The 11,501-nt window shown below is 42.2% G+C and overlaps 1 protein-coding gene across 1 annotated transcript; it reads right to left on the reverse strand.

Annotated features, from left to right (window-relative positions):
• Positions 1-5,825: 5,825 nt before the first annotated feature.
• LOC131740201 (uncharacterized) lies at positions 5,826-11,225 on the reverse strand. Its single transcript, XM_059035670.1, has 3 exons — positions 11,202-11,225; positions 8,358-10,273; positions 5,826-6,979 (listed from the first exon to the last, which is right to left on the reverse strand). Exons 1-2 carry the CDS (start codon positions 11,223-11,225, stop codon positions 9,176-9,178), a joined length of 1,122 nt encoding a protein of 373 aa, XP_058891653.1. The 3' UTR covers positions 5,826-6,979; positions 8,358-9,175.
• Between the last annotated feature and the right edge of the window lie 276 nt (positions 11,226-11,501).

The following is an 11,501-nucleotide window of genomic DNA, read 5'->3' on the forward strand; positions in this document are numbered from 1 at the left end:
GTGTCTCTCACCAGTGTCCTCTCCTTTATTGTAACCCTGCTTGCCTGTGTGACTCTCACCAGTGTCCTCTCCTTTATTGTAACCCTGCTTGCCTCTGTGTCTCTCACCAGTGTCCTCTCCTTTATTGTAACCCTGCTTGCCTCTGTGTGACTCTCACCAGTGTCCTCTCCTTTATTATAACCCTGCTTGCCTGTGTGACTCTCACCAGTGTTGCCTCCTTTATTGTAACCCTGCTTGCCTGTGAGTCTCTCAACAGTGTCCTCTCCTTTATTGTAACCCTGCTTGTCTCTGTGTGACTCTCACCAGTGTCCTCTCCTTTATTGTAACCCTGCTTGCCTGTGTGACTCTCACCAGTGTCCTCTCCTTTATTGTAACCCTGCTTGCCTGTGTGACTCTCACCAGTGTCCTCTCCTTTATTATAACCCTGCTTGCCTCTGTGTGACTCTCACCAGTCTCACTCTGTGAGCCTGATAAGCACACAGCCTGCACCTGCTTGAATTGACCTTGTTTAGTCTATATGCTACATCGAACAATGATGTAAAAGGAATTGAATTAGACTAATATGTACCAGTGAGAGACAAGGTGCAGCTGCTGTGACGGACTGGTCTTTGCTGATTCATCTGATTGACTGGCACCAGTACAACTCTGAATGTCATTTCACTGAGGCATCATAAAACACTAACAAGAGCGCCAGTGCAGAAGCCTTAAAGAGACAGTGTCCAATGCTCACCTGCAATCTTATACGAAACAGGACTCTAATAACAGACTAGAAAAGAAAGTCAACTCATAAACTGAATATTAATGTACTGGTAATTCCCAGGAGGCTTAATTACTAAAATCAAAATACAATAAAAAATGATTTGGCTGCAGTCTTTGACCTCTGACTCTGAATGCATTTTTATTTATTTCTAAACCCCCTCGGGTCGCCCGATTGATCAGGCTAAGAGAAAAGGGAGATTCCTGAGAGCCTGTCAATATCTGCTTCGGAAAATGTGGAGAATGACAATATCCGTAACGACCAGGGATATTGATCATCCACCACAAAACGGGAACAAGATGTAAAGCTGCTGCTACTGCATAGGCCACCTGAAAAAGAGGAGGAAGTTGAATGTGTCAGTTTATATCAATCTCATCAGAGCATTCTCCCTTAACCCTTTCAGCCCTGAATGGTTTTGGACTCAATTTAGTTTATTTTAGTCCTTTATTGAGAACACACAAGAACTGACTGCAACATTTTTTTTTAACATATACCTTATACACAAGCTCAGATTGGGACCTAGGAGTCCCGTGAGGTTCCAACCTGATTTCCGATGGCATGTGTTAACATACGGCACTAAGATGAGGCGGGACCTTGAGGTTCTGCCAGGACTGAAAGGGTTAAAGAGTAGGTGGCTTCACATTGATTTGAATTGTGTTTTTACATTCCCTTTCCTAGGCACTGTGTTTGTACTCACTCTGAATGACTCTGGGTTCTGTTGCTTCAATATTCAGTGGTCCTGCCTTTAACTGGAGTCCTAAGTGCTGGTGTAAAGAAATAGTGGTTCCCCCGAATATTTGGACCCCCCTACATGCATGTTTGTTATTTCTCCTGTTTGTATGTAAATTCTGCAGGTGTACTGCTAGTGAATGGGATGTCAGTACTGTTAATCTTTATTCTGTGTGAAGTTGTCAACTTCTGAGCCACATTAATATCATAGCACACACAGTTACAATAATCCAGCTCACAGAAACATATACCTGATCCAGGTGTCAGTTCCAATAGCAATACTGCCCTCTGGTGGACACTGGTGATGTGGCCGCTGCATACCATGTTACTGTACAGCACTGAACTGCACCTTTCATCCAGTACCAGTGCAGAGTGATCCCGGAAACAAACAAACCAAAAAATGATAATAAATGTGGCCAGCTGACTTGCTATGCGGGCCGTCTGATCAAACCCCAGCCCCTAAAAGGCCCTCGTTGTGATGGTCTTCTTTCAAATATATCACAGTCAAAGCGGTCAAGATTAAAATTAATAAGTCAACCAAAAATAAATAAATAAATAAATCAGGCACTCCACAATAGGACTTAATGGTTACCTGAACTATTATTCTTATTGGCATCATTACTCTTCTGATTGTACGCTGATATTGGATAATGATTCTTATTGGCATCATTACTCTTCTGATTGTACGCTGGTATTGGATAATGATTCTTATTGGCATCATTATTGTTCTGATTGTACGCTGGTATTGGATAATGATTCTTATTGGCATCATTATTGTTCTGATTGTACGCTGGTATTGGATGTGATACAGTCGGTGTTAAGGTGCTGTGAGCTGTCGTTGGCGTGAATGACCCTGAATGACTCAACATTAATTGAAGAAAACAAAACATGGCCTGTCATGCACATTAGAATCTTTTCAGTTCTATCAATTACAAGTACCTGGCATCTTTTTACAGATGCAGACAGGATCATCCTTTAATAAACTTTTCTAGGTTTGATCCTGTGGACGGCTCATCTGTCTGCAAGGCAGTGCTTACTAAGTTATAGATGAAGTGATATTGATTTCAATCCAGATGGAAAAGTCAACCTCGTGCCAACAACAGCACAGGACGTCGCTTCAAGATTAACCCAGTGAGACCTTAAACCGTGTCGCCTTGTACTGAATCAATGCATACGACAGAATGAACAACATTTAGCTGCAGCAAAACACAATGCATCAGTGACTTACCAACATGGTCATTGGAAACGCAGTTAATGACTCTGGCAGCAATGATGAACCAGGCACAACACAGCATGATAGTAGCAATGCCATGTTTGTTTTCATATACAGTGCCTTGCAAAAGTATTCAGACCCCTGACCAATTCTCTCATATTACTGAAACCTGAAATGATAAGTTCTGTAATAGTGATTCCTTCTGTGAGATCTTGATGAATCATAGACAGACAGATAGATAGATAGACAGATAGATAGATTGATAGATCTATTGTTTATATATATATATATATATATATATATATATATATATATATATATATATATATATACAGTGCCTTGCAAAAGTATTCAGACCCCTGACCAATTCTCTCATATTACTGAATTACAAATGGTACATTGAAATTTAAAAAACTGAAATATCTTGCTTGCATAAGTATTCAACCCTTGTGCTGTGGAAGCTCCCAGTTTACACTGATGAAAGAAATTGCCCTAACGAGGACACAATTACCTTACCTTTGGCCTCCACCTGTGAAACATTAAAGTTGCTGTCACATTTTCTGGATAAAAAACCCCACTGTTGAAGGATCATTGGTCAGGCTGTGAATCTGAAAGAAAATGAAGACCAAAGAGCATTCTACAGAAGTTAGAGATAAAGTAATACAAATGCATAGATTAGGGAAAGGGTACAAAATAATATCCAAGTGTTTGGATATCCCAGTGAGCACAGTTGGATCAATAATCAGGAAGTGGAAGCTGCATCATACCACCCAGGCACTGCCAAGAAAAGGCCGTCCCTCAAAACTCAGCGCTCAAACAAGAAGGAGACTTGTGAGAGAAGCCACAGAGAGGCCAACAATCACTTTGAAGGAGCTACAGAGTTCAGTGGCTGGGAGTGGAGTAATGGTGCACCAGTCAACCATATCAAGAGCTCTGCATAATACTGGCCTGTATGGGAGGGTGGCAAGAAAGAAGCTGTTACTCAAAAAGTACCATCTGAAAGCACGTCTGGAGTTTGCCAGAAAGCATGAGTGTGACCCAGCTGCGATGTGGGAAAAGGTTTTGTGGTCAGATGAGACCAAGATAAAGGTTTTTGGCCAAAACTCAAAGCGCTATGTGTGCCTCAAGACACACCATCCCTACAGTGAAGTATGGTGGTGGCAGCATCAAGCTGTGGGGATGCTTCTCATCAGCAGGGACTGGGCATCTTGTTAAAATTGAAGAATGGATGGAGCAAAATACAGGGAAATACTGCAAGAGAACCTGCTTCAGTCTGCTAAAAAACTGAAGCTTGGGAGGAAATTCACCATTCAACAGGACAATGATCCCAAGCACAAGGCCAAAGCAACATTGGAGTGGCTCAAGAACAAAAAGGTGAATGTCCTACAGTGGCCCAGTCAAAGTCCTGATCTCAATCCCATTGAGAATCTGTGGCACTATTTGAAAAATGCGGTCCAAAAGCTTCGTCCAACCAGCCTGAACAACCTGGAGCAAATCTGCCAAGAATGGGCCAAAATCACTCCGACACTGTGTGCAAAGCTGGTACATACTTACCCCAAAAGACTTAAAGCTGTTATTGCAGCGAAAGGTGGCTCTACCAAATATTATTGTGTGGAGGTTGAATACTTATGCAAGCAAGATATTTCAGTTTTTTATTTTTCTTAAAAATATTTCCAAACATAAAACCAATGTCACCTTACAATAATTGATTTTGAGTTTCAGTGTTTTAAAATAAAATATCAAACAGAACAAAATTTCAATGTACCATTTGTAATTCAGTAATATGAGAGAATTGGTCAGGGGTCTGAATACTCTTGCAAGGCACTGTATATATAAACAATAGATCTATCAATCTATCTATCTGTCTATCTATCTATCTGTCTGTCTATGATTCATCAAGATCTCACAGAAGGAATCGCTATTACAGAACTTATCGTTTCAGGTTTCAGTAGATAGTGATGGCAGACAGGAACACACACTGTACAGTGTTGTATGTACAGTATGTGTGTTAATGTATTTAAAACACTGGCACAAAGCCTGTGTACAGCAGAGGTTTCCATTGAAAAGGACCCCAACAAGCCAAAATTAAGTGAAAGACACTCCTCAACACTGGATGGGGTTTATTTTAATGGATCTAAGCATATTAATACCGTCACCCTAACATTTATGAAGCTGCGTTTGCAGATCTCTCTCTATAAACATTTAGTTTGTTTTGTTTTCAGTAAGAAGGTGGTCAGTAAATCACCCCTGGGTGAAAACACCAGCAACATTAACCCATTAAGTACCAAATTAATTTTACTTTTAAAATATCACAACACAAGCTGGATTAATATCATTTGATACATTACATTTAGACATAACTTTTGCGGGTAACAAAATTAGACTAAGTTATCAGAACAATATGGTTAAAGATACAAATGTTCCAAAAAATTACAAAAATATGAGGACAATGGCACTTAATGGGCGATATGGAAATGTCCAGGTGCACAAAGACTGGCCTTGCAAACTGAGACAGGATGTTCAGAAAAGATAAAGACAATCTGGTATCTGGCAACAGCAGTGTCAGTTATTTACTGCCGAGGCCTTGTGTGTCAGATAGCAGTAACACGTGCATGTCTGAGAGTAATTCAGCATTGTCCTGGACAACATCAGCTTAAAATAGGGTTCCTGTGCAAGTGCAGTGCAGAGCTGAAAGTGAACAAGGAATACAATGAGAAGCAGGCTATTGAGAAGCAGACTACAGGTTGTGATGTGGTTGTGATGAGGTTGCGATGTGGTTGTGATGTGGTTGTGATGAGGTTGCAATGTGGTTGCGATGTGGTTGTGATGAGGTTGCAATGTGGTTGCGATGTGGTTGTGATGTGGTTGTGATGAGGTTGTGATGTGGTTGTGATGTGGTTGTGATGAGGTTGTGATGTGGTTGTGATGTGGTTGTGATGTGGTTGATGTGGTTGTGATGAGGTTGCAATGTGGTTGCGATGTGGTTGTGATGAGGTTGCGATGTGGTTGTGATGAGGTTGTGATGTGGTTGTGATGAGGTTGTGATGTGGTTGTGATGTGGTTGTGATGTGGTTGTGATGAGGTTGCGATGTGGTTGCGATGAGGTTGTCATGAGGTTGTGATGTGGTTGTGATGAGGTTGCAATGTGGTTGCGATGTGGTTGTGATGAGGTTGCGATGTGGTTGTGATGAGGTTGTGATGTGGTTGTGATGAGGTTGTGATGAGATTGTGATGTGGTTGTGATGTGGTTGTGATGAGGTTGCGATGTGGTTGTGATGAGGTTGCAATGTGGTTGCGATGTGGTTGTGATGAGGTTGCGATGTGGTTGTGATGAGGTTGCGATGTGGTTGTGATGAGGTTGTGATGTGGTTGTGATGAGGTTGTGATGTGGTTGTGATGTGGTTGTGATGTGGTTGTGATGAGGTTGTGATGTGGTTGTGATGTGGTTGTGATGTGGTTGTGATGTGGTTGTGATGAGGTTGCGATGTGGTTCCGATGTGGTTGCGATGTGGTTGTGATGTGTGATGAGATTGTGATGTGGTTGTGATGTGGTTGCGATGTGGTTGTGATGTGGTTGTGATGAGGTTGCGATGAGATTGTGATGTGGTTGTGATAAGGTTGCGATGAGGTTGCGATGTGGTTGTGATGTGGTTGTGATGTGGCTGTGATGTGGTTGTGATGTGGTTGCGATGAGATTGCGATGAGATTGTGATGTGATTGTGATAAGGTTGCGATGTGGTTGTGATGTGGTTGTGACGTGGTTGTGATGAGGTTGTGATGTGGTTGTGATGTGGTTGTGATGTGGTTGTGATGTGGTTGTGATGAGGTTGCGATGTGGTTCCGATGTGGTTGCGATGTGGTTGTGATGTGTGATGAGATTGTGATGTGGTTGTGATGTGGTTGTGATGAGGTTGCGATGAGATTGTGATGTGGTTGTGATAAGGTTGCGATGAGGTTGCGATGTGGTTGTGATGTGGTTGTGATGTAGTTGTGATGTGGCTGTGATGTGGTTGTGATGTGGTTGCGATGAGATTGTGATGTGATTGTGATAAGGTTGCGATGTGGTTGTGATGTGGTTGTGACGTGGTTGTGAGGACGTTGTTGCGTGCGTTTCATAAAGCACTGCACAAGTCGTTGCTTGTGTAAAAATGGTCTAAATATAATTGGTTAAGTAGCTGTTGCTGGTATTGAGAGCAAAAAAAGAAAAAAAAAGAAAAGCAGACAGAAGTTCTTCCTGCTGCCTTTAACCCAGCGTAAGAAACACGTCTTCTGTTATCCATCTGTGTAAGCAATAATGAAAATAGTTAAGTTACACAACTTTTTAATAAAATGCATTATTATTATTATTATTATTATTATTATTATTATTATTATTATTATTATTATTATTATTATTATTATTATTATTATCATTAGTATTATTATTATCTTACACACTGTCTCCCAATATCTCTGCTGGCAAAGCAAATATCACATTTTGCCCAAATGAAACTGCCGTTTGTACTCCCAGAGTATGGAATGACTGTATTTGTATCAAGAGGACTTGACTGGTAGTTTTGATATTAATTCTGAGTCTCTATGTGCATCAAGAGGATTTGACTGGTAGTTTTAATATGAATTCTGAGTCTGTATGTGCATCAGGAGGATTTGACTGGTAGTTTTGATATGAATTCTGAGTCTGTATGTGCATCAGGAGGATTTGACTGGTAGTTCTGACTAGTAGCCATCATATGTTCTAATAGGATCAGGTTTCTGGTGGAAATCGGCGATGTCCCAGCCTGTGAAAGTTTTATGAAACACAATGTTTTATTTGCAAGGTGCTGGCGATTGTGAATCGTCGCAAATCTCTTTTGTGAAACAGGCCCCAGTATCTGAAATCACGCCAGCACGGGCACCCCAACACTATAGTTAATCTGCAGGGTAAGTGTGGTGTATGTCCCTCTGTCCTATAAGATTTAAGAATATAGCCTTGTGGAACCAAACCATACAAACAACAAGAACAAAATAGCAATGCTTCCACTCCGCTGAACCTGCCTAGCAAGGTTAGGGTAAAGAAACAGCGAGGAATTGTACGTTACAGAATGCTATCAGCGTACACTGTGGTTCAGATACACACATACAATGCTTTTTCAACCTCTTGGGAGCGTCCAGTCAACAAACACTTTCCGGTGCAGATAATAATAATAATAATAATAATAATTATATTAATAATAATAATAATAATAATAATAATAATAATAATGCTATTTACAATTGTAGGGAGACAGGAGAAAAGAAAAAAAGGTTAAAGGTTATAATAAACATGAAAATAATAATTCGTAAAGTTTCCCCTTAATTACTAAACTCTCTCAATACAATGGGATGCAACACATAGGTTATATTCATATATATATAAATGTCGGTCACTTAAAAAATTAAATGTCTTTTAAAGGAATGTCTTCTTTCTTGAAATAAACATGTACATTATCAGAAATAACAAGGTTCCTTTTCCCCCCTCAGTTATAAAGAACAACTGAAGCTGGTAACAAAATTAAAGTCTCAATAGTAGGTTTATCAAATTAAATGCTTGAGGTTTATCATATAAAATCTCTCCTGAACATTTCTTGGTTTTGACCACTAGATGGCAGCAAAAGACCACAAATGAGCGCAATAACAAACCTTCAAGGGCTTTTACTCTCCTCCCAACAATGGCGTCAATGGCGATGTTGAAAACACACTTGCATTCGGCAAAAGAAACGTGGTTGGGTTGCTCCAGTAACTCGGTAATATCACATCCAAAACATGGATTAAATTCAGGTTTGTGCTGCTTTCTTCATATACACTCTGATTTAAACACATTATTTAACTCAAAGAAAAAACATCTCTCCGAAAAGCAATGAAAGTGAAAAAATAATATGAGCTGTGTAAACTCTATAAAGTCCCGACGTCACCAGATAATGCAGAGTTTGTGTTCTGGTGTACTATGTATTTTGCTTTCTGTCACTACTATATCAGCAAGTGTTGGGGGCCTGCTCACAGCAGCTACTCACAAGCCAGTCCCCGCTCTGGAGTTGAGGCTGTCAACTTCAATCAGCAAGGGATCCGATCCAGACCGGAACAGGTATTGCAGCGCAGTACAGTTGAATTGCTGAAGGGCCGATTCACAGGTAGGCGTAAAGACTTGTCTGAGACTTCCTGATACCAGCGATAATCAGCAATTCCTTCAGCAGTCTGCGCTCAAAATCTCTTCCTTGGTCCTGCTGGATCCTCTGAGGCAAGCCATAATGGACAAAGAATCATTTCCATAAGATTTTTGCTACAGTAGTTGCTTATTGATCCTTCGCCGTGTAAGCCGGGTAACGAGTAAGGTGGTCTATAACTAATAAAATGTTGCTGATGTTCCGGGAGTCATTTTCCAAGCTCACCAAATCAATACAGACTAGCTCCAGTGGTGCTTCAGCCCTGCTATTGGTCAATGGACCATTTAGGCATTGTTTTCAGCTGTACACAGGATTTAAAGTGGCACTCAATGTTAGCGGCCATCTGTGGCCAATAGAATCAGGCAGGGGCAAGATCTTGAATTTGCTCACTCCCCAAGTGTTGTTATGTAGGGACCTCCATAGCCAGCTGTTTATATTCACTAGAGGTAACACAAGCTGTTGACGATCAAAAGGCATATTGGTCTTCGGGACGCGATACAACATGCCATCCTTCAAAGTCAGTGAGTCCCACGCCTTCCACAATATTACTTCTTCCAAGGGAGCACCTTTGACTGGAACAGGCTTTCTTCCAGCCGCCACCGCAGCAATAACTTTGGAGAGGGGATCGTTCCTCTGGGCTGTGTGAATGTCCTTTTGACTGAACTGGGGCAGTGGAGAGAGATCCCATTTGGAGAGGGGATCGTTCCTCTGGGCTGTGTGAATGTCCTTTTGACTGAACTGGGGCAGTGTAGAGAGATCCCATTTGGAGAGGGGATCGTTCCTCTGGGCTGTGTGAATGTCCTTTTGACTGAACTGGGGCAGTGGAGAGAGATCCCATTTGGAGAGGGGATTGTTCCTCTGGGCTGTGTGAATGTCCTTTTGACTGAACTGGGGCAGTGGAGAGAGATCCCATTTGGAGAGGGGATCGTTCCTCTGGGCTGTGTGAATGTCCTTTTGACTGAACTGGGGCAGTGGAGAGAGATCCCATTTGGAGAGGGGATCGTTCCTCTGGGCTGTGTGAATGTCCTTTTGACTGAACTGGGGCAGTGGAGAGAGATCCCATTTGGAGAGGGGATCGTTCCTCTGGGCTGTGTGAATGTCCTTTTGACTGAACTGGGGCAGTGGAGAGAGATCCCATTTGGAGAGGGGATCGTTCCTCTGGGCTTTGTGAATGTCCTTTTGACTGAACTGGGGCAGTGGAGAGAGATCCCATTTGGAGAGGGGATCGTTCCTCTGGGCTGTGTGAATGTCCTTTTGACTGAACTGGGGCAGTGGAGAGAGATCCCATTTGGAGAGGGGATCGTTCCTCTGGGCTGTGTGAATGTCCTTTTGACTGAACTGGGGCTGTGGAGAGAGATCCCATTTGGTGAAACACCTAACTGGTGTGCAGCTCCTCTAGATCCAAAGGGAGAAAAGTCCACCACAGCACTGGCTGGTAGCTCTCACTCCGAGAGGGCCCGTCCTCCCACTCACTCTCTTCCACTGTGCATGAGTGTGGGCGTCTTGACAGGACATCAGCATCAATATTTGTGTGCCCGGGGCAGTACTTAAGTTGAAAGTCTTAGGGTAGTAGCATCCAGTCTGGCTGTTGTCTTAATGTCAGTGAGTGGGGTGTTGTCAGTTCTCACAACAAAGTTTGCTCCATACAAATAATCATGTCACTTATCGACCACAGTCCATGTGAGCCCCAAAAAAGAGCTTGTATCGCTTCTCTGTGAGTGAAAGGCCATGACTAGCATAGGCCACTGGTCTGCATCCCTCAGGAAACTCCTGGTACAGACCCACACCTAACCCATCCAAGCTGGCATCCACATGAAGGATTTATAGTTTCTGGGGATCAATGAAAGCAAGGACTGGTGCACTGATCAGTCGCTCAATGATGGCGTGAAAAGCGGCTTCACATCGTTGAGTCCATCGGGCTCATTGTCACAATAATAGGATGCTCCTGGATAATGGAGAGTCTGTGTTGCAGTTTACAATGTATTTCGTTTTCTGTCACTAACTGTATCAGCGAGTGGTGTGGGCCTGCTCACAGCACTTACTCACAATTGAGATTGCAGCGCAGTACAGTACAATTGACGAAGGGCCGATTCACAGGTAGGCCATTATTAAGTTAACAAACTGTAACTTGAATTCTAAATATTTCTTCCATCTTGAGATCCTCTTTGTCTTCATCACCTGCGGGCAGCAAAGCGTCAGACCTCCGTTTCACAGCTCTCTCCCACCCAGACTGCCCAAAAGCCCACGCTGCTTCCCCATGTCTCTAATTCCCCTAACTGTTTCAGCCTTAGTCTCTTAGTCAGGTTTTAACACTCGCACTAACGTGCACAATATTAGAGATGTACATTCTAGACAGTTCAGCCAGTTGATTGACAGGAATTTATAATGAGAGGAGGTTCCATAGTTAAGATTGACATTTCTAACTCGCTGTGGCCGGTGTGGATCAGATCATTGTATGCAGCAATGCTGATAAAGCACAATTCCTAGCCTTGGTCCTACCAGGTGGGCTACACTAGTGCATAAATACATGTAAAACAAATGGTTCTGTTTCCAATACACTCAATAAAGGAGTCCCTTCTTCAGCTCAACAAGAATAATTCAGCACTGAAAGGGTTAAAGTGTG

The sequence above is a fragment of the Acipenser ruthenus genome, chromosome 1 (assembly GCF_902713425.1).
Source record: "Acipenser ruthenus chromosome 1, fAciRut3.2 maternal haplotype, whole genome shotgun sequence".
NCBI classification, from domain to species: domain Eukaryota; kingdom Metazoa; phylum Chordata; class Actinopteri; order Acipenseriformes; family Acipenseridae; genus Acipenser; species Acipenser ruthenus.